At 56.1% G+C, this 26,410-nt stretch overlaps 1 protein-coding gene across 1 annotated transcript in view; it reads left to right on the top strand.

Moving 5' to 3' along the window:
* Syt13 (synaptotagmin 13) overlaps positions 1–25,227 on the top strand; it is a 44,851-nt gene extending 19,624 nt beyond the window's left edge. The window contains exons 2-6 of the mRNA XM_046456570.2: positions 9,219–9,444; positions 11,911–12,045; positions 14,178–14,479; positions 18,832–18,961; positions 21,651–25,227. Coding sequence (XP_046312526.1) covers positions 9,219–9,444; positions 11,911–12,045; positions 14,178–14,479; positions 18,832–18,961; positions 21,651–21,955 — 1,098 coding nt within the window. The 3' untranslated portion in view covers positions 21,956–25,227. The remainder of the gene's footprint in view (positions 1–9,218; positions 9,445–11,910; positions 12,046–14,177; positions 14,480–18,831; positions 18,962–21,650) is intronic.
* The last annotated feature ends 1,183 nt before the right edge of the window (positions 25,228–26,410 follow it).

The following is a 26,410-nucleotide window of genomic DNA, read 5'->3' as shown; positions in this document are numbered from 1 at the left end:
CTTGCTCCAGGTCAGGCAGAGAAGCCTACGGCCAAATTGTTGAGAACTCAGGCTCCACAGGCACCTGCCCGGGTTCCAATCCCGCTCTGCGTCTTATTAACCGCCTTAGACTTAACTCCTCTGAGCGTCAGTTCCTCTTAAGTGAAGTCAGGATGACAGTGACGTCTTCCTCGTGAAGTTGTGAGTTTTGAATGAAACTCGTGTACACCAGTAACTGACACGTGGCTAATGCCAGATGCGATATATATTGATTTTTTTTTTTCCAAATGGAAGCTTAGGGAGCCTTACCTGACACTCAGATGCTTAGGACACCACTTCTCTTCCTCTCATTCCCGCGCCCTCGGCCCTGATCTTAACAGTATTTATTCCTACCCCGAATCGCTTGCTTGGCTCTCCTGGTAGATTATTGAACTGCTGTTTCTCCATGGTGCCAGCATCTGGAGCCTGAACAATGCTAAGTGAACGGCTGAATGGTGACTAACAGCAGAGAGAGGGGCAGGTGTCACTCCTGGTTGTGTGCGGTTCTGCGTTGGGAGAGGTGCACTGACCCAGCCGACAGCTGGGCTGACCCACCCAGAGTCCCCCGTCTGTCACGTTGGGTGCCAGCCAAGGGGAGGGGTGCACCGCAGAAGTTTTTTTGTACATTTTAAAATAACTAGGAATGGAGGAGAGAATAGGAAGAGGAGAGCCCTAAGCCAAGGACTCAGGAGCGGACCGGGCAGGGGAGGGGTTGGGCCTGGACTTGGGATTCACAGAAGGGCAGCTGGTGCCGGGAGGGTTGCCTTGGAAACACTGCTTCCTGTCTGACCCAAGGACAAGCCGCTTCTTCAGAGTGAGGTTCGACCTTGAAGTAAACCCTGCCCCCCTCTGACCCCACTCTGGGATTCGCCCATAAGCGGCCGGCAGCGGAGGGGCCTGGCATTGACCGCTCCTAAGATACATGTCGGTGGGAAGCCAGAGCCCCCACCTGAGAGGCGGGCGGTGCCTGTGAGCAGTCACCCCCTCACCAGGGCACCTTTACCTGGGTGTCTGCCTCCTCCCCACCCAGGGGGGCCTCAGGTGAGGGGACCACCCACATCATGGTCCCCCCCAGCTCCCAGGCTCCACCAGACCCCCGCTGAGTCACACCTGGGGGCCTGAGAATGTGACTCGTGCCTCCCCAGGTGAGGCCAGTCCAACCTGGGAACCGCCCCGATGGACGAGTAGCAGGCCCCTGACACACCTCAGGCCCCTGTCCTCCCGACTCTCCAGGAACGGCTTTCCTGTACCTGGAAGGACAGCTTGACAGGCTTCTAGACGGACTTCCAGGGCCGGGAGGGCTGTTCCCGCTCCCAGACTCGCCTCCGAGCCCGTCCCTCCCTGGGAGCAAAGGGGTTTTCTCAGCCAGTCCAGCTTGGCCTCTGCACCTCAGGCTGCCGCCCCGCCTTAGGAGGGTGTGGGAGTGTGTGAGTGTGTGTGAGTGTGTGCGAGTGTGGATGTGTGTGTGTGAGTGTGGGTGCGTGGGTGTGTGAGTGTGTGATTGTGTGGGTGTGTGAGTGTGTGATTGTGTGGGTGTGTGAGTGTGTGTGGGTATGTGTGAGTGTGTGCGTGTGTGGGTGTGTGCGTGTGTGGGTGTGTGCGTGTGTGTGTGAGTGTGGGTGTGTGAGTGTGTGAGTGTGTGGGTGTGTGTGAGCGTTTGAGTGTGTGTGTGAGTGTGGGAGTGTGTGTGTGTGAGTGTGGGAGTGTGTGTGGGTGTGTGAATGTGTGGGTGTGTGTGCATGTGGGAGTGTGTGTGGGTGTGAGCATTTGAGTGTGTGAGTGTGTGGGTGTGTGTGTGCATGTGGGAGTGTGTGTGTGAGTGTGTATCTATCTCTCCAGATTCTTCCTGGGTACCACTTGCACACAGTGAACTACACACACCCCACAGTTACAGCCAAACCAGTTTTGACAGGACTTGTCCCCCAGGAGTGACCCACACATCTTCCCAGTCCTCCCCAGAAGCCATGGCCGTGCTGGTACCTGTCACCGCCGGTCACTTTCCGGGTTCTGAACGCCATATGAATCAGGGTTCCTCAACCTGAGCGTGGTGGACCTTCTGGGTTGGTGAGTCTTTGTTGTGGGGATTTGGGGAACAACTGTTCCTGTGTTGAAATCCTAACTCCCAGTGTGACACTGTGAGACGGTGTGAGACGGTGTGAGACGGGGGGGGGGGGGGGGGGGGGGCTCTGGGATGTGGTTAGGTCAGGAGGGTGGAGCCCTCCGAATGGGATTAGCAGCCTGATAAGAAGAGGCACAAGAGATGCTCTCTGTCCTCCACTGTGTGAGGACATGGTGAGAGGACAGCTGTCTGCGAACCAGGAAGTGGGCCCTCACCAGACCCTGGACCTGCCGGATCCTTGACCTTGACCTCCAGCCTCCAGAACTGTGAGAATTCAGCGCTGTTGTATAGGCCACCAGCCTGAGGTCATCTGTCACAGCAGCCTGAGGTGTGTCGGGGGCTTTTCTGTCCATCGCAGGACGTTTAATATCCCTGGCCTCTAACTGTGACAGCTCCTGTCCCTTACTGTGACAATAACCAATAGCATCACACCCCCCATGACAACCAAAAATGTCTCCAGACACTGCCAATGTCCCTGAGGGGCAGAATCGCCCCTGGTCGAGGTGTGACTGGTGAGTCACCTGAACTCCACCGCGTCCTGCTGGGGAGGACGACTCCGTCATAAGAACACGCCACAATGTCCTTTTCCATCCTTCTGCTGATGGGCACCTGGGCTGCCTTCTGTTAGGGACAAGTGTGATGAAGTTGCTGTCGGTGGTCACCTCTACGTCTTTCTGTGGATTCGTGTGTCATTTCTCTTGGATCAATAAGTACCACGCAGTGAAACCGCCGGTCCTGGGGCCGATGTGTGTCTAACTCTTGGAAACTTGTTTGCTGTGGCCACTTCCTCTGGACCAGCCGCGGGGAGCGCTCTGGAGGGCCTGGTCTTGGCCACTTCCAGGGTGAGTCCTCTCAATTCCAGCCATTCCCGTGGATGGAAGGTCCATTTTCGAATGTTATTGAATGATTCTGACAAGCCACTTTATCAGCTGGGTATTGCCGTGGAACAAATCAAATTTAGTGGCTTAACACAACTGATATCATCTCCTGGTGTTGAGGGTCAGGAGCCCGTCACCGCTGGGCGGGGTCCCCGGCGTGGGGACTCACAGGCTGCAGCTGAGATGCTGTGGTGGCTGTGGTCATCTCAGGCTGCCCTGGGGAAAGCTCTGCGTCTGAGCCCCCTCGTGTGCTCGCCGACGAGATCCAGGTCCTCACTCGGGCCCTCCTCGGTCCCTTGCCACGTGGTGCTGTCTCCAGGGCAGCCTCGGCCTCGTGACCTGGGTCAGCAGAAGGAACAGGTGACAGGGAACAAGGGAGGAGGAACCCTACTGGGCAGGCTGACCTCCGACGTGACGTGGGCCACGTGTGCCCACCTGATGTTGGAGCAAGGTCCAGCCACGCTCTGGGGCAGCTTGAGGGTGCGGAGGCCCCGAGAGAGGACCCTGGGGATCCCACGGCAGCCCCGCCAACCCCCACAGCCCGGGAGTGAGAACCCTGGGTCGAGACAGAGTGTCTCCACCCTCCAGTGACACGGGAACCGATTTCGTTTGGTTCTATTTTGATACACACACTCCGTGTCTCCATGTATTTCATCAAAACAAGCAAAAAATAGTTTATCAACTGGTCCAATGAGTGAGCCCCACCTTGCATAGCCCAGGCAACAGGGGCCAACCAATATCTCCAGTAGTGGACTCTGCCAGCCTCTGTGCCACACCCGCTCGACCTGGGTTGTCATATCTAACCCTCAATCCAGCCCCCGAGATGGATGGTGTTGTCAGATTCCCCTGGTTTTACAGATGAAGAAACCAGGCCCAGAGAGGTTAATTAATCAGACCCTAGATCACACAGCATGGAACTGGCAGAGCCTGAACTCCAAGCAAGACATCTGCTTTTACACCTTCAGTACCTGACCAGCAGGTACTTCAAACTCAAATTCTTACACCAGTTTAGAGGTGTGCATAATTTCCGTATTAGAGCCCAGAGTGACATCCCTTTCCCCAGGCCCAGTGTCCCCTCCGAGGGGGCTCAGCTGTGCTCCAGACCCAAGCAGCAGCAGCAGTGGCCTGTGGTTAGCACCATGTGAATTCTTTAGGCCCACATCTGTCCACTCTGCCGCCCCCTACATGGTCAAGTACAAGGGTCAAGGCTACGCCCTTTCCTGGCCAGGTCTGCTTCCCCACCTGCACTTCCTGGGTGCTGCTCTGCGACTTTGAGAGGTTGTCCCAGCACAAAACCCCAAATTAATAAACAGTGTTTAGGTGAGAAATTAATCATGTCACCAAAGAGGCTGCCCAGAGTCTCTGGTAGGGCCAAGAGTTGTTCACAGATCATTAACCACATCATTAATTTCTGCTTTCCCAACACCAGTCCTGGAGGCCCGCAGCCGCCTGGCGCTCTCCAGCGCCCCCAGCCTGGCCCCAGCCCGTGGAACCTCCGTAAATATTTGCTCATTAGATGCAGCTCGGTTCACCTGCCTGCCCAGGGCCATCTGTCTCACCTGATGGCAGAGGCACAGCCTGAGGTTTCGGGGCTGCTCTTCCTGAGGATGGAGGTCGAGGGGCCAGGGGAGGTGGGGCAGCTGCAGGAGGGAGGGGGGAGCACTAGGGCACAGTCCTGAGGGCCGCGCCACCAGCCGCTGGGTGACAGCTGGGTCTCCAGGAGTCACCTTCTGGAGACACTGGGGAAGAGCCTTTCAGGGGAAGGAGAGGAATGCGCACCTGACTTTCTGCCCGCAGGGGTCAACACCTCCCAGGGAGTTTTTGAATCAGAAGTGGGGTTTTTGTTTTTTTTTAATTATAGTAAGACACACATCACAGTCTGCCATCTGCCATCCTGGCCCAGGTGTACAGCTCGGTGGTGCCGAATCCATATAATGCTGCACAGACACACCCACCGCCAATCTCCATGGAGCTTTTGTGTTATAAAACTGAAGCTCTGTGCCCATTAAAAATTAAACTCTGTACCCAGCCCTGGCAACCACCATGCCATTTCCGGCTCTGCGATGTTGACCACTCGACACATCATCTCCCAGAGGTGGGAGCCTGTGATGTCTTCTTACAGTTAGCGGTAGCTCCCCCAGGCTCATCCATGTGGCCACAGGTGTCAGAATCCCCGCCCTTTTAGGGCTGAGTAATATTCCAGTGTATATGCCACATACTCCCAATTCAGTCATCTGTGGATAGACACCTGGATAGCTTGCACCTTTCAGTTTTTGTGAATGATGTTGCTAGGAACATGGGTGTCCAGGTATCTCCGATGTCCCTGTTTCCTGGGTACATACCAAGGAGTGAATGATCCTATGGTAATTCTATTTTTAATTTTTAAAGAAGTAGTCACACTGTTTCCTGTAGCAGCTGCACCTCTTTGATTCCCACCAGAGGCATACAGGACTCTAATTTCTCCTCATCTTCACCAACACTGGTCACTTTCTCTTTTGCTATGATAGCCATCCCGATCCTATGGAGTGGCACCGATTATGCCACTGTCATATGCAGCTTTGCCCTGATTTCCCTGATGACCACTGAGCGTCTTTTCACGGGCTCAGAGGGCACTTGTGCTTCCTCTCTGGAGAAACGTCCATTCGAGTCCTGGACTCATTTTGAGTCTCTCTGGTCGTTGCTTCCCCCAGGAAGCCCTGACTCTTTGCACACCGGGATTGCCTTTGGGTGGACGGTGTCCCTGGTGCCTCTCACCTTAGCAGCCACGGGGAAGCCCCAGGACGAGAAGCGTGACTGGGAGGCGCATGGGTGGGCCTGTCGGGCACTGTGCTGGGCCACCTGAAACTGCTCCGTGCAGAGCTGGCCACGGTGGGGGGAGCCAGTGGCCAGAGGCCCCAGAGACAGGAGAGGCTGGGGACCCCAGGGAGGCCTGCGAGGGGGCCTGCACCACGGGAGGACGCGCTTCGCCCGGCTGCTGTGGGAGCACTTGCTCAAGGCCAGTCCTTGCTGGAAACCTTCCCTGTCTTTCTGCATCCGTTTCCCAGGTCCTCTTCCCTGGGCTCAGGACAGGCGGACTCGGAATCCCTGGTCCGAAGCCCGCCTGCCCCTCCTTCACCCACAGCCAGGCTCCACAGGCTCTTTCTCTGGGGCCCTGCTCCCCGCCCCCTTCCCTCCAGATGTCCTTCCCCCAGCTACCACCCTCTCCCGGCTCTCCCTCGGCTTCCAAACCTCTGCTTCTTGGATACTGCAGCTATTTAAGGTGCATTTGAGGATGCGGTGGAATCAGGGCTTGGAAAAGCAATAAATAAGACTCCAAGAGAAGGAGCGAGAGAGGTAATCAGCTGGTGCTTTTGATCCTTGAACAGATTCATGTCACTGTGAGCAGCCCTGCTCCTGGCCTGGGCAGGGGCTGTGTGTCATCTTCAGCTGAGGGCAGCCATTGCCGCAGGAGAACATAAACAGCGAGTGAGGAGGCCTCGCCTGGAGGCAGAGAGACTCCGGAGAGGACGGAGGACCCCCAGGCTAGTTTACGCAGGGTCACGGTCTCCGTGATACTTGTCAGAATGCAATGCATGCTTGGGGGCCTGGGGCACACCTGGAATCCCAGAGGCTCAGGAGGCTGAGGCAGGAGGATCACAGGTTTGAACCCGGCCTCAGCAACTTAGTGAGGCCCTAAGCAACACAGCAAGACCCTGTCTCTAGATAAATTGGAAAAAGGGCCGAGGATGTGGCCCAGGGGTTAAGGGCCCCGGGTTCACTCGCTGGTGGAAAAGCACAGCATCCATCTAGAATGTACTTGGGCTACAAGGCACAGAACTCAGACCAGCTCAACCAACAAGAAGGACGCTGCTCACGTGACTTGAAGGGCAGGGGAGGCCCCATGAGGTCACGCTGGGGATGAAGTTCGTTCCGTCTCTGCACACGGCTGGCTACCATGCTGCCTTGGGCTAAGGCCAACTCGCCTTACAGTCCCAAGACAGAGCCCCGCGCTTCTGCCAGTTCCTCTAGGCCGCGGAATGCGTGTCCTTGGTCCTTACATTCCATGTGGGTGGGCTTCCCCAGGACAGGTGCCTCCCCACAGGCCAGAAAAAGCCACCAAGATCATGCCAAGAGCTGACAGGATCAGAACAGACAAAACTCACCCCAGGAGCTGGGGGTGGGCGGAGCCTAGACCACCCAGTGATGGTGTGGGGGAGGGGGACACAGTGGACATTATGGGCCACCGAAAAGCACCTGTCTTTTGCTCCAGGGCTGCACTCTAAGCCCCTGTAGCAGGCTTCTGAGGTTATCAGGGACACAGGAATTGAGGCCCCCTGAGGAGGAGGAAGGCAGACCCTGGGTCTCTAAAGCCTGGAGTGAACCTCACCCTGAACCGAGCCCAGCTGTGAGCGCCCCACTGAAAATGCAGGCCCAGCCCCAGGGGGTCAAGCTGGGGGTGAAGGCCAGCCCTGCCCCAAAGCCACAGGGAAGAAATAAAGACCAAACACAAAACCGCTTCCCAGACCTCCCTAAGGGCCCTCATGTGGTCCCAACAAGTGACAGGGTGACTCTGAGGCAGCAGCACAGCGGCCCAGCAGCCTCTGCGGCCCTTTCACACTGTTGAACAGTGGGGAGTGGCCTGGCTGGGACCCCCGGGTGCTGCGAGTGCCTCTTAGTTCCCAGGACTGGAGGTCCGCAGGGAAGTGACATGAAATCTGGTCACGCCATCTGGAGGCTCCATCGTCCCCAGCACTAGCAGCTGGATGACCCTGGGCGTCCCCGGGCCTCAGTTTCCCTGCTGTGAAGTGTTATAATAAATGGAAGTCAGACTTTGGTGAGATGTCCGAGGCAGACGTGACTGTGGAGGGTAAAGGACCTGGGAGCATTAGGCCTTGCTCTGGTGTCCCCTGGGGCCCTGGCTGCCTGGTGTCAGGGCACAGCCCTCCCCACCCCTCTGCCTTCCAGCTCCCTCTCCTTCAAGGTCTAGCCCCCTGGGCCCTTGCCGATGCCGCAGCCCTGACCGGCCTCCCAGGGACGGGCTGCCCTGCAGCGATGCACTCCTGCCCTCTCTCTCTGTGGTCACCTACACATGTCCCGCTGGCCCGCTGCTCTACTGTGGTCCTGAATGGCCAGAAAGACTTGGTATTTACTTCTGTCGCTTCTGATCGGTTCCCTGACTCACTTGTAAGTGGGGCGACGCGGGACGGGTACTTCGTGCATCTTTCCAGCCTGAAGAAGTGGCTCAGAACGAGGAGCGAGATAAGCAGGAAAATCACCAGTCACTTAAGTGACAGCCCAGAAAGGCAAACTGACCTGCCCAGACTGACCCAGCTCCCGTGGAGGGGTCAGGAGCCTGGCAAGGCATGGTCCCTATGCTCCCGGAATTCACATGCTGGTGCGAGAGACCCACCGACCGCTGCCCGCGACCAACACGGAGTGGGGAGGGCACAAAGCTGTGGACCAAAGGGCGGGGTGTGGTGGGGAGGGCCGCAGGCCTGAGGGCGTGGTTTACACCGGAGGGGCGTGATTTAGGCAGGAGGGGCGTGGTTAGACTGGAGGGCGTGGTTTAGACTGGAGGGGCGTGGTTTACACCGGAGGGGCGTGGTTTAGATCTGAGGACCAGGCTTCAGGTAGGAGATGGAGCCGGTGGAAGTGCAGGTAGCCAGTTTGGGGAACAAGACCCGGGACGGAAGCCTGACCAGGAGGAGGTCCATCCTGTTTGAAGAGCAGGGAGCTCGTGGCTGGAGTGAGCCAAGGTCGGGGTGGGCACGGTCCAGGCAAGCTCTTGTGGTCTCAGGGAGGAGCCCGGGTTTGTTCTGGGTGGTGGGAGCCTGCACATTCCTGAGCTACGGGGTGGGAAGGGGAGGAACGGAAGAATAAGGTAGAGATGGAGGGAGAGAGCGGGAGGCCAGGGGCACAGGCGAGAGGAGCAGAGGGAGGACCCCAGAAGGGGCCTGAGAGCACCAGGGGCAGAGCCACAGACCCACAGGCAGCCGATGGGCGGGGAAGGGGCGGATGATCCGAGCCCACATCTCAGTGGACCCTGGCGTGACCAGCGGCCTGTGGGCTCCGGTGGTATGATTTTGCAGGCTGTGCTCTTGGGAGTAGAGGGATTCCAAATCTCTCCCTGGCTCCTGTAAAGGGTCGGGTCACCACTACTTTCTTCCATGGGTGGACGCCAGGCCAGTCCCCCTGCTGGCTAACCAGAGTGATTTGTGCTGCAGTTCAACGTTAAAAAATCCACGGAGCCGGTCCAGCCTCGCCCTCTTCTCAAGTTCCCAGACATCTATGGCCCCAGGCCTGCGGTGACAGCTCCGGAAGTCATCAACTACGCAGACTACACACTGGGGACCACAGAGGAGCCTGCTGTGCCTGCCAGTCCCCCTGCCCCCAGTGACAGTCGCCTCAAGAGGCAGGTCACGGAGGAGCTGTTCATCCTTCCTCAGAATGGTAGGGATCCCCAGCCCCGCTATGTGGGCAGCGGGCAGTGGAGTCTGTCACCGGCTCTGTGGATGCCGGGCATGGCCTGCCTGTCCAAAAGCCCCAGTGTTGCTGTACTTGACAGTGGGCACAGGGCCTCTGAGTTGGCCTTTGATTCCTGCTGAATGCCTCTGTGCTATTTCCCCACAGCCTCCAGCTCTGCACTGGGAAACAGAGCGTCCCTTTCAAGTCACATGTGGGCAACTATGGAGAGGGGATAAAGAATCACAGTTAAAACCACTGGCTTCAAAGTCATGGCTTGAATCCTCTGTCCTTTTATATACTTGCTGTGTGGCATTGATCATGCTGCTAACCTCTCTGGGCCTCAGTTTCCTCCTCTATGAAAATGAGATGATATTATTTTCTTCCTGTTAGGCTGTTGTCAAGTGTGAATATGATAATGCCTCTCAGACGCTTTAATCAGGGCCTCTGCACAAAGACAGAATCGAAACACCGTTTCTGTTCCTCTTTCTGTTCTCCTTTTCATTTGTCAACATCAAGAACACAATATCTGAAGGTGGCTGTGGCTGGCACGGGCCCTGGGGTGACATATGAAGCAGAGGCCAGTCCCCATCCCAAGGGAGAGCGGAAGCTTTTTAGGGAGGAGAAGCTAAAACCAGGGGATGGCTGTCACACATGGCCTGAGTTTTGCTCTGTGAGGTCAGTGCGGGAGGTGGCGGAAGAAGAAGCAGCCTAAAGCCTTTGACACTGACCCCACCCTGATTCAACTGGACCCACACTGGCCAGTGGACAGGTGCCCCTTCCTGGCCCACCCAGAAGCACAGTGAGGAACCAGCCTGGCGTTTCAGGATCGGATCCCCGCAGCGCCCGCAGTGTGGACAGGCTATCCTGGCTGGCCTAAGCCTCCAGGGGCTAAAAGCAGACCTGCTGCAGCCTTGAGACCTCAAGGTGGGGGCGGGAGAGATTTGCAGGAAGACTCTTGGGGTGATCGGTGTAGTCATAGCCCCCTCTCCTGGGAGCCTCTGATTGCTCAAAGCTTGGATGAAGCCAGGACTGGACACTCCGCCCACGAGAGAGGGAGAGCCAAGCCAGGCCTTACTTTGCAGAATTCAGGATTCATTCATTCATTCTGCCTCCTCTTGGCTGCCCCCGAAGGCACAGCTTAGTTATGTTGCACAGAAACCTACTGAGACTCGGCTGATTGGGCAGACATTGACCAGAGGTGAAGGAGCATAGCGGGGCCACCAGATCTTTCAGCCACTGTCCCCATGATGTGCTGAGCCTATTGACTCCACCAGCCAGGCCACCCATCACCCACTGTAGAGCTCAAAGTCTCACTTCTTGAAGCCGAGTCCCCATCTGCATTTGTAGGAGGTGCTGGCTTTGTGGTCCCTGGAGGCAGGGAGGGACAGTAGTAGAGTCACCCCAGTTACTGCATCTGAACAGGACCCTGTCACCCTCAGTGGAGGCTGGTTCTGATGCCGAGGGCTGAGGCTGCCTGAGAGCTAAGAGCCCTGGGTGCTAAGGTGGCCCTACTTACACCTGTGTCTCGCTTTACACGTTGGTCACACCCTGGTCAGCTGGCTCATCCCAGAAGCACTAGGGAAATTTCTTTCTACTTGCAGGACACTAATGGGCCACTTGGGAGATTAGCAGACCTCTGCAGTTCTACCCTCTGAGTGAGTTCTGAGAACCAACTTAAACTCTGGTTTACTTAAAATAGAGTCTCCCAGAGCTACTGGGTCCTTTTAATTTTTGTATTATGTCTGACTCATGAGAATCTTCCCGATGTTAGGCTCCTGTTTAAGTAAGGGGCAGAGAGAGCAATAGTTGTGGGTTTAGGATCTTCTAGATTAAAGATACGGTTCCCTCTTCACTCATCAAACGTTTATTGGACATGCATCAAAGTCAAATCCACCACCTTTACCTTGGCCCTGATGTCTATCTCCATCTGTGAGCTCCTGGGGAGAAGGCACCCGGCTCTGTGGGAGAGGCGGAGCCAGCTGGGGGGGCGGAGCCAGGTAGGCCAGGGCTGCTCAGCCTCCCACGCGGCCACCAGGCACACAGGCTGTGCCACTTATCTTTACCGAAAGCTCACCGTGGACCAGGCGCTGGGCTAAGAACGTCCCCTGCTTTATTCCATTTAATGTGCATAGTAACTCTAGGAAAGAGAAACCCTTACCGTCCCCATCATAAAGATGAGAAACCGAGGTTCAGAGAAGTCCGGCACCTTGTCCAAGTTCACCTGGTTGTTCCGAAACAGCTCCTGTCTGACAGCAAAACCCACATCTCGGTTGCTGAACTATGACAGTCCCCTGGAACGCAAAGCCCAGGACCGACCGCCGGGGTTGCCTTGGTGCATTGAACTTTAGGAAGCTTCGGGCTGGGGTCTGTGGCTGGGGTGGCAGAGATGAGAGAGGAGTGGTGAGGGAAGGGTGCCCGTGTGGGGCAGTGACGGCCCTGACTGTCCTGCAGGCGTGGTGGAGGACGTGTGCGTCATGGAGACCTGGAACCCAGAGAAGGCTGCCAGCTGGAACCAGGCCCCCAAGCTGCACTACTGCCTGGACTACGACCAGCGCAAGGCCGAGCTGCTCGTGACCCGCCTGGAAGGTACCTGTCACCTGACTTCCTGGGCCCCCGAGGGAGGGGTCCTGGGGAGCCCACGGGGGAGGAGGAGACCCAGGGCGGGCACAGCCTCACCCGGGGTGTGGCACTCGCCACTTCTGCTCAGGCCCCGCTGGTTGGAACCCAGTCACACGCCCAGCTCACGGCAGAGGAGCCTAGGACGCGCGGCCAGCCGCTGCCCAGGCCGGGAAGTGAGCTGGGGAATCGCTGTCTCTGCCCTAGGTGCCTTGACAGGGCCCAGGGCTCCGTGCTGGATGCAGAGGGTCTTCAGGGGGTGGGAAAAGTTGCTGCACTTCAGGACCCAGCAGTGTCCCTGAGGGGCCACATGGGCTTGGTGACCCTCCCCTGAGAGTCTCCTCTGCCATCAGCAAACAATACTAAGACTTTGCCAAGAAACCAGGGCTGTCAACGGGACCAGATAAATGGGGCCTCTGTGTTTGATTTCCTTTTTTCTGTTTATCTTTCTATCACTGAGACTCAGCATCAAAGGAAGGAAGATTTACTTTGGCTCACGGTTTCAGAAGTGTCACTTGTGCTCGCTGGGCCCTGTTGCCGGGGCCTGTGGCCAGGCAGAGCACCATAGCAGGGAGCATGTGGTGGCAATACGCTGTGACCATGGCAGGAAGGCAGCAAAGACAGAGAGGAAGAGGCTGGGGTCTCAGTAGCCCCGTGAAGGGCACCCTCCCACAGCCTAGCTTCCTTCCCCTAGGCCCCCCTCCGAAAGGTCCCACCACCTCCCAGGAGCACCATCAGCTGGGGACCAACCTCCAACATCTGGTCTTTGGAGGACTTTTTAGTCAAGCCATAACAGGTTGTTTCGTTTCTCCTGCTTGAGATCAAAGCCAAGCTCCCCCAGGTACTCAGAGAGCCCTGAGCTATACCCTCAGCCCCTAGTTCCCTTTTTCTGAGCGAGTGTTTTTCCTCTTTGATGTCTTTTGGATTCTCAGCACTTTTGTATACTTTAATACATCTGGTCTTCATGACAGTCCCATTTCACAGGTTGGGAAACTGAGGTCAAGCAACCCCTATGACTTGTTCAGGAAAGTTCCTAGTAGCCAGTGGCAGAGGCAGGCCTAGCCCTCCCTGAAGGCCCAGGAGGAAGCTCTGTTAGGCTGCATCACCTTCGTTCTTCATGTTCTTATCCTGCGAAATCCGTTTCCACTTTCCAATCTCTCATGAAAGAACCAGTTATCAGAGTACCACCAGGGGGAATTTGGGGGTAAATCCACACAATTATGTATTAAAAAACATCTGCTGAGTGATTCACGGGAAGGCTGTGATTTGGATCTCAAGGGTTTTTCCCAAAGGCTGATGTGGTACAGGCTTGTTCCTCAAGGCAGCGCTGTGGGGAGAGTGGAGCATTTAGGAGGCGGGGCCTAGAGGGAGGCTTTTAGGTTATTGGGGGTAGGTTCTCAAAGAGAACTGTGGGACCCTGATACTTCCTCTTGCTCTTGTTAGCTTCCTGGCTGTGAGGTGACTCAGTTTCCTCAGCCACACGCTTCTGCCATGATGTGCTTTCTCCCCACAGGCCTAAAAGCAATGGGGTCATGGATTGGAACCTCTCAAACTGTGAGCCTGAATAAACCCTTTTTCTTTATAAGTTGACTACCTCAGGCATGTGTTATAGTAACGGAAAGCTGACATGATCACGTTGTGCAATGCATTAGAAACACCAAGGTTCAAAACATAAAACATTCATGAGGCAGCAGCCAAGTGATTCACACCACAAGCGCTTCTGTGGTAAATATTTAAAGTACAGAACAAATGAATCACAGTTTCAGCAGTAGCACTAATAAAGTCAGCCCTGGCGCCTTGGGGAAATCTCAGAATCTTGAGACCAGAAGGGCCCCAGGACGTACTGACTCTTGTCACTCTTGTCACTGTTGTCCCAGGAAGGCTAGCGTGTGCTGCCGTGGGCCTCCCCAGATGGCCTCCTTTTTCTAAATATCTTGCTGCTGGGCAGGGCTGCAGTCTCCAGGGTGGTCAGCTCCGAGGTCTTTCAGGCACCCAAGGTCATGGCCGTTACTCTGGATTCCACAGCCCTAATTAGGGCCCCGCTGCCCCCCTCCCCAGTCCCTGGTAAGTCCCAGGCCCAGGTTGCTCTGTCTTGCCTGCAGCTGTGACCAGTGACCACGACGGCGGCTGTGACTGCTATGTCCAAGGCAGTGTGGCCAACAGGACCGGCTCCGTGGAGGCCCAGACGGCCCTGAGGAAGCGGCAGCTGCTCACCACCTGGGAGGAGGGCCTGGTGCTCCCCCTGGCTGAGGAGGAGCTCCCCACGGCCACCCTGACGCTGACCCTTAGGACCTGCGACCGCTTCTCCCGCCACAGTGTGTCCGGGGAGCTCCGCCTGGGCCTGGACGGGGTGTCTGTGCCTCTGGGGGCCGCCCAGTGGGGCGAGCTGAAGACCTCGGCTAAGGTAGGGCCGCCTCAGTCGGAGGGTAGTGCTGGTCAGTGGAGCCGGGAGGGCTGAGGGCTGAGGTCTGGGCGGAGCTGATGGGACAAGCTCCAGAGACCTTCCCAGTCGGGTCTTGAACAGGGCAGCCCGATGCCCAGGGTAAAGACGCCCCTGACGTCAAGGAAAGAAAGCACAGTGTCATCCCCATTGAAATCCAGTGATGTTTCTTGAGCACCTACTATATGCCAGGCACCATGGGGAAAGGAACACAAAGGGAGGTGGGCGGACTGGCACAGACCCCTGACGATGACAAGGACAAGGATCTCTGACGTGTGTTGAATCCTGGGACATCTGGGAGGAGGCTGACCACGGTGTCTGATGGAGAGTTCTGGAAGGGCTGTGTGAAGTGGTGTTCGCGCTGGGCTGAGAGGCCAGCACCTTGCAGAGGGACTCCTGGGAGAGGAAACCATCTTCCCCACAGGCCCGGGCAGCAGGGGGTCAGGGCCGGGCAGGGCTGGGGAGCAGTGGAGGGAACTTAGGGCCCCGGGTCAAGGTCCCCACCAGGGATCTGCTGCACTGGGTAGAGACTGTGAGGCCCGCGAAGCCCCAGAGGTCACCATCGGGGCCTCCCTCGCGGGCTTGCTGCTGCGGTGCTGAATCTGGTCGTCTGGCTGCTATGTCTGAGCACCGCAGGGTCCAGGTCCCCCTCTGACCTCCCAGATCAACCAACCGAGGGATAGGGAACTGCCCGGGTCACCCAGGCAGGACCCAGCACAGCTCAGCCTCCAGCTGGGCCTTTCCAGCTGTGAATCCTGCAACGTCACCAGCCACGCGGGCACCCGACAAGCACGAGGTGTGACCCGCAGGCGCCTTCCCTGACAGACACCTGACCGCAGGCGAGAGAGCCGGGCCACTGCCACCTCCCACCCTCTCCCACCCTCTCCCGCTGACGACCCTCCTCTTTGCTCCACCTTCTTTCCTCCCAGGCTGAGGAAACTGACAGAAAGATCCCCACCACACTCTCTCAAATGGAGCGGGCTGCTTCAAGGCACTCTCTCTAATTAGCGTGTGATTTGGGACTTGTGTGGAATCACAGACGGGGCCTCAGGAGGAGATGTGACACTCCTATTTATTAAGCTAGTCGACTGCTTTCTCTGGAGACACACAGGGTCCCCCGCTGGGCTCTGAGGCTTTGTTACCGCCCCAAAGGGCTGAAAGTCAGCCGTCTAGGAGAGTCTCGGGCCCTGTCCTTTCTTCTCTCCGGTCCCCTAGAAGAGCAGTAGCTCTCATTCATGCCACAAACGCCCTGCCCTGCTCCCACAGGGCACCCTGCCCCATGCCAGGGGCCGGGGACCAGGCCATACCACAGAGGAGTCTGCTGATGCATCCGGATAATCATCACTGCTGATCATTAGAATATTCTAGAATAGTCCTCTTCGGGTGTGTGAAGCAGAGCCCCAGGCCAGGCCGGCCAGCGCCCACCCTTGCAGGTGCAGGTGCAGGGTTCTGGCTGATGAACCCAGTGGTGGAAGCCGGGGGTTGTTCCCACCCAGTTTTACTTTTCTGGGCCAGAATGGGTTAACGGAGGTGCCAGCCGCGCTCCAGGTCTGGCCGGAAGACGCGGGGCCCAGAGCGGTAGGTGCGTCATTGAGGACCTCAGTGAGTCCCACTCCAAGGGCGGCCTTGAGTGATTCATCGAGAGCCCGAGAGGAAGAGGAGGTGGAGAGACCAGGAGAGGAAGAGAGGGTCATTGTTGTCACCAGGGACTCGGGGGCAGTCTCTGATGGAGCCTCCGGCTGCAGTGCAGACGGCGGGCAGGGCCAGGCTACCTACACACCAGAAAGTAGCGCAGCTTCCCCTGGTCTTGGGGACGAGTGGGATGAAGCACCGTCACCTGGGGCTACAGCCCAGGCCACCCTGGACCCTGTAGGTGATCTTCAGTTGGGAGATCTGTCCCCAGCCCACCCTGGGAGAACTCTGCTGCCCCTGGCCAGGAGCCCACAGTCCCCGGGCCTCGCAGGGGCCGCCTGTCCACGCAGGAGGCCAGCTCTGCGGGTTTCGGGCTTGGCCTTCCCTTGCTGACCAGGCCTCCTCCGAGTCCTTGGGCTACTTCCTAGCCAGAGCCAGGCCCGCGAGCCGCCTGGCCTCGAGCACCAGGCTCTTGGGCCTGAAGCGGGACAAGATCAGCTTCCTTTGAGGGTTGTGCAGGATGGATGGGGCCTCTTCCCTTTGAAGTTTTCTTGTGACGTTTAAGTGCCAAGTGCTGGGGATGCGTGGTGACCTTAGGGCCCAGAGCACACGGGGAGGGTTTCACAAATGTTACTGGCTGAGATTCAGGTCTTTGCGAAGGTTCCCAAGTCATTTTGTCACATGACTGATCACAGTGGGGTCGTGCTGAGCGGAAAGTGTGACCCAAGACAGGGGATCTGAGTCTGCAGGTGGAGAGCTCCCCCAAGCCCAGCTGCCTCCTGTTCACCCAAAAATAAGGCTCCCCTGTTCAGCTGAGCAAGTACTGATTGCTCTTCCACAAGAATCAATGACCGCAGCCACAGCAGACAGTCCCTCGTGCGTGGTGGGTTCCAGGTGCTGCTATGAATCTGAGGGGATTAAATCTTTAAAACCTGGCTGGGGTGCTGCACATGGGGTCCCAGCGACTCAGGAGGCCGAGGCAGGAGGATCTCAAGTTCCAGGGCAGCCTCATTAGTTTAGTAAGACTTGATTTTCAAAACTTAAAAAGAAAAAGGTTGGAGATGTAGCTTGGTGGTAAAGTGCCTCTGGGTTCAGTCCCCAGCACTGAAAGAAGAAAAACAAAATCCTCCTGACACCATCAGGTAGAAATGATCCTATTTCCATTTTACTGATGAGGAAATGAAGGCCCAGCAAGGTTTAGCAACTTGCCTAAGGCCACCCAGGGAGGAAGTGGGAGGACTGGAACTCAGGCCCAGGCTGACTCTGGAGTTGTCCTCCCAGCCTCACGGAGCTTCGCTCTGGGTTGTTAAGAAGGGGAGTCTGGACAGAGGTCGTGAGAGTCATCGTTTGTGACCTTTAGTGAGGACTTGCCACACCCGTGTTCTCACTTCATCCCTGGCCCTCCTCCTCCCAGCGGCACTGGGCCCCGCCCCAGGTTACCCCCTCATCCTTCCTGCCTCCTCCCATATGAGATGCAGGCTCCCCCGAGGCTGACTGTGTTTTAATCGTGGCATTGAGAACATAGTGGGTGCTTTATGCACGCTTGCTAAACGGGCCCCGCCCCTGTGTCTCTGGCAAGGGAACCCACTTTTGGAGAAGCCAAACAACTTTCTCAGCCTCTCGCGGGTGGGTGAGTAGAGGAGCGGCTCTCTGTCATGAACCATAGGCGTGGTGTCACCTGGTGACGGGCAGCCCCTGGCTGCAGAGGTCACAGTGAGCAGAGGAGGCTGATTCCCACCCCCTGAGCCCATGTCCCGGGAGATGGCAGACGTCCCCATGTGTGCTGAGGGTGAGGGACAAGCCCAGGTGCTCTGACGGCTGCTAACCCAGCCGGTGCCTCCCTGAGCTGCCCCGAAGCTGGAGGGGAGGGGGCAGGGAGAGTCACGCCACCTGGGGTGCGTCTGGCCCCCTGTTCCCTCCCAGAACCCTCACCCCCCTCCTCTGCCTGGCAGCCGCCCTGGGGATCTTGAGGAAAGGCCACCTGCTTTCTGCTCAAATAGAGCCTTGGTGCCTGGCTGGCCCTGCCACCCCGCCCTCTCCTCCCTGCCAGCTCCCGGGCTGGCATTGTCACCACAGCCCCACCTCCTGGCAGGGGCCCTTCTTTGCTGAAATTCCCAGCAAGCCCTCCCAGGCCTTTCCCGGAGACTTGGGAAGCTGCTTTTGCAGGACCCGTGGGTTCCCATGCTTCCTGGGAGCACCTGGGTCCCCTCTGAAGTGCGTCCCTGGCCCATCGTCCCCGGGGTATTTCCCACACCATGAGCCTGGGGTCGCACTGACCTCTTTTTATTTCCCTTATGGTCTCCCGGCCTGCGGGGTCGGCTGCTGTCATCTTTTCAAATGAAGAAACGGAAGACCAACGCCCTGCTGCCCACCAGCCCCACTGTCACCGAGTGACTCTCAGACTGTGTTCCCGGGAGCCCTAAACCTTCTCCAGAGGCACCCCAGGAACTGGGGGGGGGGGCTTTGTCCCTGTGGTAGCTCTGCTCTGGGGTAGGTTGGGCCTGGACGTCGATGGAGTCGCACCTGTGGGGCACTGACTTTATGACTCACATTCCCGACCGCAGGAGAGGCTGCAGGACGCCTGTGGGATTCCAGTCCACAGTGACCCCGGCCTCTGCAGTGGTGGCTGGGCCAGAGGTCACTGCCAAGAGTGACCCCTTCCCGCATGCCCCCTTGTGTCGCAGGAGCCGTCCGCAGGAGCTGGAGAGGTCCTCCTGTCCATCAGCTACCTCCCGGCCGCCAACCGCCTCCTGGTGGTGCTGATCAAAGCCAAGAACCTGCACTCCAGCCAGGCCCGGGAGCTGCTGGGGAAGGGTAAGGCTGGGGGAGGCCGAGGCTGCCACCGGGGGTGTGTAGGTGGGGGCACCGGGGGAAATGGGGACGGAACGCAGGAAGGCAGAACAGGAGCACAGTTCTCAATTCGTTACCGTCTAGGGGTGCTGGGTACAGTGTCTTCGCTCAGCAAAGAATTGAGCAAGACGCAGAAGCCAGGCGCCGTGGCCCACGCCTGTAATCCTAGCAGCCCAGGAGGCTGAGGCAGGAGGATCGCGAGTTCAAAGCCAGCCTCTACAGATTAGTGAGGCCCTAAGCAACCAGTGAGACCTGTCTCTAAATAAAGCACAAAGCAGGGCTGGGGATGTGGCCCAGTGGTCAAGTGCCCCTGAGTTCAATCCCTGGAACCCTCCCCCCACCCCAATAAAAAGAACAGGACCCAGAGATGACGAACAAGCAGCAGGTCTATTGCAAAAGCCACAGAGACAGACTTCTCCAAAGAGAAGGGGCCCTGGAGCCGGGAGTCTGGTGTGGGAGCTTTGACCTGTTCTTTTTATGGTCTCTGGAGTGTCCTCCGGGCCAGCCTCCTCCCCTGTCCATGTGCTCCTCACTATTATTGATTGGCGCCCCCCACCCCTGTCCATGTGTCTGTCTCCGTTTTTCTTTTGGATCCCACTTAGAGGCATGAGTATGGAAGTGTCTGTCTGATTGGGTCCCCGCTTGTGTCCACAAGCACTTTCATCAATCAGGGAGGTGACCTCATCAGAAGACCCTCTCTGTGCTCCTTTGTTCCGGCCCTGCCCCCGGCCTCCTCCCTCGCCATCTTGCCCTGGCTGCCTGCATCCTCCTACATGTCCCTCCAAGTCGTCCTCAGATGTAGCCTCCACCTAAAGGGCTAACTAATTTTGAAGGACACACTTCTTGGAGTCCACATCCATTCATTCCTGGGCCCGGTAGGAGCTACCCGGGGCTCCCGACCTTGGCGATCTATCAGGACAGCAATCAGCCTCTATCCTGGGAGAGGAGCGCCTGGGCTGTCGGGAACCCAGGCCTGGCTGGACGCACCCCTGGGGCAGGTGGTGCTGTGGGGAAGGCCGGGTCCTCTGTCTCCGCCAGCCACATTGCACTCTACGCCCTCCCCAGTCTCTGTTCTCAGCCTTGGCCAGCTGTCCCCCCCACACCCGCTGAGTGTGGGCGACGGCAGAAGGTGTGTGGGTGAGGCTGAGGCCCGAGGCTTAGGGCATCTGTGCCCCACATATCCACAGAGGCCCCTTTCCAACATTTTGGAAGCCTTGTTTTTTCCCTTCTAGATACCCCAGCACAGGTCCTGAGTCTTGGGGACCAAAGTGCTGATCCCAAGCCTTAGGGACCTATCAGAGCAGGAGAGCAGCCCAGGTTAGCAGGGCATTCCTGAACTGGGATCCGAGTGCTCATAACAAGATAGAAATAAGTCTCTATTTATAGAAGGATACAAAGATAGAATTGCCACTGTGTTCTGAATCTTTGAGCAAAAGATTTTGGGCGAATAAAATCAGAAGGGTTGAGCTTGCTGGAAGATTCTGGAGCCCAAGGTCAGAGTTCAGTGCTTTGTCCTTGTCCCCTCCAGTTAGTTCTCTGCCCCCCCCCCTCTTTTATAGCTCTGTAAGAACGATTATAGCTCAGCACTTTGTCTCTGAAATCTCTCTGCTGAAATAACAAACTCACCACCTGGGGGTGATAATTACAGCCATAAATACACAGTAACAATTATTCTCACATTAGCTCCGGAACCTTGACTAATGAAATAAGGAGAGCTGTCTGGAGACCTATGGGTGGGTTCCTGGGGGACAGCGCTACTGGACAGAGCCTCGGGTGGGGGTCAGGCCATGTGCCTTCACCTTCCACAGGAAGCTGGAGTCCTCAAAGGAAGACTGGCAGAAAGCACAGGTGAGCACCCCATCAGGCAGCGGGAGCACCCCACCAGGCAGCAGGAGACCCGCTGTCTCAATAATGAACAAGATGGCTTGGAGGGACCCTCAAGGGGACAGAGACCTGGGGATAGCTTTGCTTTTCTGGTCTGAGTTTAGAATCTAGCTGAGCCATTGTTCTGGACTTGCTTTGATCTAAAGATACAAAGTTACATGGACGGGCTCAGAGCAAGTGACTTCATATCCATCTCCTGGTGGCACCTTACCAGGCCGCAATAGGGACCATCCAATGAGCAGCATCCTAAGTCATGGTATAGGTAAGCACCCGGATCCAAAGACCCAAACTACCAAGTGCTCCAAAATCTGAAACTTTAAGCACAAGTGGAAAATTCTACACCATGGAACTTGGTTCCTGCACAAAATTATTTTAAAAATTGCATAAAATTCCCTTCAGGCTGTGTGTATGAGGTGCATATGAAACTGAAATAAATTTCATGTTTAGACTTGGGTCTCATGCCCAAGATATCTAGATATGTCTATGCAAATATGACAAAATCGGAAAAGCCTCCCGGCTCTGAAACATTGGTGGGCCCGAGTGTTTTGGATAAGGAATCTTCAACCGCTATCGGCCGTTTCCCATGCTTCAGAGAAAGTTCTAGAGAGGCAGACATGTTTGCTGGATCCCCACGTCTAGACCGGTGCCCGCCATGTGGTGGGCACTTAATAGATGTTGAAGGAACTCATGACCCAGGGGGCGAGTGGAGAGGACCCCGGGAGCTCACTTGGCCTCTCTCTGTCTCTCTTTCCTCCCTGCCCCTCCTCAGATGTCTCTGTCAAGGTGACCTTGAAGCACCAGGCTCAGAAGCTGAAGAAGAAGCAGACAAAACGGGCCAAGCACAAGATCAACCCCGTGTGGAACGAGATGATCATGTTCGAGCTGCCCGACCACCTGCTGAGGGCGTCCAGCGTGGAGTTGGAGGTGCTGAGCCAGGCCGAGGCGGGCCAGAGCTGGGCCCTGGGCCACTGTAGCCTGGGCCTGCATGCCTCTGGCTCGGAGCGCAGCCACTGGGAGGAGATGCTCAAAAACCCCCGCAGGCAGATTGCCATGTGGCACCAGCTGCATCTGTAGGGCCCCCAGCCCAGCCTCCCGGGGCACAGCCCGGTCCTGCAGCCCCACGGTCCTCGGTCCTCGCCAGCTCCCCTTGTGCCCGCCCTCCTTTGTGCTCAGAAGGCAGAACAGATGTGTTTGCAAAGCCCAGGACCCTTCCCCTCTCACCGCACTCCCGTTTTTATATAAAAAAAAAAAGAATCACAAAGCCAGCCAGGCAGTGTGTGGAAATGGGACGTTAGGGCCACACTGAGCAGGCAGATCTGCTCATCTGTGTCATGGAGAGAGTCCCGCACCAGGGGCACCTCGCAGGCAGGTGTTGCAGGTGAGGTGAGCCAGGGGCGGGGAAGCTTTAGCTGAGGAATTCTGGGTGCAAAGAAGATGGTCACTTTTTAAAAATAAAGCATTTTGAAAAATAATATAAAGAAAATCGTCCCGTATCAACCCATCCATCAGGTCATCGGGGTGAGTGACACCTTCGCCAGCTCCCACCCCAGGCAGGGACCAGCGGTTCTCAGACACTGGTACATGAAGAATCACCAGCAGATCCCCGGCTGCCTGGGGGCGTCCCAGATCAGTGTCCCCGGCCACCGCCCAGGCGCCTTCACCTTCAACCAGCACCTGACTGTGCTGCAGAGATCCTTCTACAACATTCCAGACAGCTCCAGCCAGCCCTTGATGGTCCAGGGGCACCCAGATCAATGCCGGACTCCTCAACTTAGAGTGAACTTAGATATCCTCTGTTTTTAATTTATTTTAATTTTAAAATCTGTGCTTTTAAGATTCTGCTCTTGGACGGCATTGTGTGTAGTTGTTTTTTTAGCTGAAGAACTTTATTGTTTTATCTTCAGATCGGCTTATGTGATACTTGGGGAACCCTTTCCTCACAAAGTATTCATGGGATCCCCTGCGGGTCCCCTGGACTACATGTTGACTGAGTGTTAGTTGCCATGTCCACCAGCATCACCAAAGTGACCCCGTGAGACAGACCCGCCCCCTGCTCAGCCTTCCAGCCACTCCGGGAAGAAAGAACTTGATCTGTTGCACCCGGCTACACGGCTACACGAAAGTAGGGTTGGAAGACAACTTTAAAAAGGACACAAGCTCTTTTCCAGTTGTGCCTCCCTCCCTCCTTCTGTTTTGGGGACTTCCACTGTCATGGTAAATAACCAGCAGGTCGACCTGGTCATCCCCAGCAGATGTCCCATTGTTGATCCAGTCTGAACAATGCACCTGCTGAGTGGCTGTAGCTCTCACGGGGAACCGGACTCCTGGGTGCTCTGTGGACATCACTGACCTCAGAACCTCAGCGTGGCTGTCTGGAAAACAGGACCAGTGTCGTGGGAGCTGTCTGCCTGGGATGTGACAGAGGAGACGGTGTCCAAAAGCTGTTGGCTAAAAACAGATCTAGCCGTGATCTTGACGCTAGATCACTGTCTTTCACCTCGAGTTGGCAGTGGAAACCCTCAGAAAGTGCCAGAACCTCGCAGCTGTTTCCACCACCATGGATTCTGCCTCTTCTAGAGGAACTCCAGACTCTGGACTTCAGGGCTACCCCAGTTCCCTGAGCTACAGGAGGGTTTCCAGACGGAATCAGGGTCTCCTTCCTCCACGAGGCCGGCCATTCTCAACTCTCCCTGAGAATCTGAGCAAACCTGAAACCTTTGGTCATGATCTGCTCTTTCTATACAGAAACAGAAACGCATCTGAAATAGCTTCTGTTTTTCTGGAAAACCAGAAAAGCCCCTAATCCTTCTTCCATGGGCAAGTCTTTCAGATAGTGGGGAACCTTGCCCTTGCCAAGTGTTTTGAGGTGAGGCAGCATCCGTGTTTCCCTAAGGTGTGTTTCTGAGGCCCAGCGTCCACCCCACCCCGGTCTCCTTTGCTTGGAATGGCAAACAGAGTCCAGTATGTTCCCCAGGTCAGTGAGAGTTGAGCCCACTCTGTTCTTGGTAACATCTGCTACTCCAGTCTACAAAAACAAAAACAAAAGTTTAGGTTTGGACTTAAAATCAGGAAACCTGGGGTTTGTTTCCCTATACACCTACCTTGGACCCCCATCAGGACATGTGAGGGATGCTGGACAGGACCCCTGGCCCCTGGGTGTCCATCCCACCCACAGTCTTCCATGCATTTCTTTGGACCCCAAAGGTTTAGTTTTCCAGAATTCAAACTAAGGGTTGCCCCTGATGGGGAGTGGCATTCCACCACAGGACATCTCCGTGTCAGCCACCCCCCGGCCCAGCAGGGATGTACAGAAGGAAGGCCAACTCTGGGGGTTTTGTCTGGGCATTCACTAGCATCCACCACGTGCCCAGGATAGAGCTGTCCACTGGAGCTCCGGGTTTGTTGAATGAATTAATGAAGGAAGAATGGGTGGATGGGAGGAGCTGGAAAGAGACCCTGTGATTGCAGAACAGTGAGCAAACCTGGTGGAACTGTCAGCGGGAAGGACACCAGTCATCTTAGTGGACCTGCACATTCAGGACATTGATATACTCTCCAACTAAGGACGAGCCACAGCTCTCCACAGAAATGTAAGGAACAAAAGAAGACCACGGCACTGCTGTGCTCTTTCACCAAAACTCCCTCTTGGTGAATTTTAAATTATCCACAGATGTCACCTGCCAAATAAGAAGGCCGTCTTCACCCCGGCTGACTCGTACCCGGCATCTGCAGTTTACTTCCGAATGAGCGGCTGAGTCTGCGCGAGCAGGTCTGATCATTTTGGAAAGGAGCGCTTGGACCTTGCTTGGAGCATTTTCTAAGGGGGCCGTGAAGCCGAGTTGGGGATCCAGCGAGACCCTTTCAGCTGAACTGGTACCCACAGGGGGACCTGGTCCTTCCACAGAGGTGGCCTGGGGATTAAGGAATTGGGGTCAACCTCTCCGATCCGGATGGACATGTTGAGGACCTGATCGCCAAGGTCTTGCCTCCCGTCACTCCAGCCTGAGGCAGGACTTGCTGCAGGTTGGATGACAAATCGTCCTGCCGGAGCGAGGCGGAGAGAGTGAGGGGGGTTCTCCAGGGTCAATTCCTTTGGGATGTGAAGGAGTCTGGGCGGGAAGGCGGCCGCAGCCTAAGCCACACTGGGGTGGGGACCACCCCAAGAGACCTCGTCCACGTGCTGTTGATTTTGCCTTCAGTGTCTCCTGTCGTCAAATCTGTTGTGTGTGTGTGTGGCCGTCATGAATTGAAGCACAAAAAGACGCATGAGACATTGTGGTCCCACGTCTGGTGTCGCACTTTGGAGCAAAAACCTTGCAGTGATAAATAAAGACTCTCCAACAGGGTGAGCAGCTTCGTGTACCTCTTTTCTCCCCCCTTTTACTTAATATTTTAGAAGCATAAAAAAAGGCATTCAGTGAGTCCTCTTAGACCACTGCCAAGTTTAATGACGCTTAACTACAGCCAAAGCCCCCTTTATCAAGAGACCTGGATCCTGAGCTTGGCTTCCTGATCCCACGCATTCCTTTATAATTTCCACTACATACACCTGTACATCCCAAGCACCGTAGAGTACTGGGTTTTCATGGCTTTTTAAAATCACATCACACAGTTTTTGCTCACCACTGAAATTCTGAGCTTCATCTCTGCAGGCCAGTGCTATTCTAGTCATTTCCTTTTCACTGCTATATAATATTCATCGTGTGGACATATCACACCCATTCTTCTGTTGGTGGACATTTAGACACTTCCCCTTTATTCATTCATTTCCTTTTTCCTTTCTTTCCTTCCCTCCCTTTTCTCTTTCTCTTTCCCTCTTTTTTCCTCTCCTTCATTCTTCCTTTTCTCCCTCCTCCCTTCCATCTTTCTCTTTCTCTTATAGGAAATGTTGCTATGAGCAGTCCCATGGTTTCTCCTGTGCCCTCACACAAGTTTCTTTAAGTTATGCACCTAAGAGTGAGCGGAATCGCTACCACGTAGAGTACTCGTGTGTGTGTGTGTGTGTGTGTGTGTGTGTCCTTTAACATTCCCCGTGGAGCATCCAGGGTTGCCCTTGAGCTCCAGGTAGTAGGCACACAAAGGGGACTCCTGGATCCTGCCACCCTGGACCCTCCAGGTGGCCACTGCAGCTCTGGTCTCTAGAGCAAGAGGCCCTGGCCCTGAGTGAGGGGCGGACCTGAACTTTAAAGTCAGTGAGAAATGGCTCAGTGACCTGCAGTTTGAACTGAAGCTTCTCCAGTGGGAGAGATGGTTCCTAGCGCTGAGATGGCCGTGCTCTCTCCAGGTGCACCTCACTCCTCAGTTTATATTGTAGACAAACCTGATCAGATCTTAGAACCAGGATCCGCACTTCATAATGAAGCGGGGTAAGTGGGTTTTATCCCATGTACTGAAATGTCACATAAACTGTGTCCCAGGTAGTTATAAACAGGCCACCTGGGCCCCAAACTAATAGTGAGGAGTCTGGGTTTATGTGAACAAAAACAGGAAGAGGGAGGGCGAGCTTCTCAAAGGCACTCAGAGCGGATC

Source organism: Marmota monax, unplaced genomic scaffold (genome assembly GCF_021218885.2).
Source record: "Marmota monax isolate L192 unplaced genomic scaffold, Marmota_monax_Labrador192_F-V1.1 WCK01_AAM20220418_F8-fsc00047, whole genome shotgun sequence".
In the NCBI taxonomy this organism is placed as follows: Eukaryota; Metazoa; Chordata; class Mammalia; order Rodentia; family Sciuridae; genus Marmota; species Marmota monax.
The sequence above is the reverse complement of the archived record's forward strand: the minus strand, read 5'-3'. Positions and strand labels throughout refer to the sequence as shown.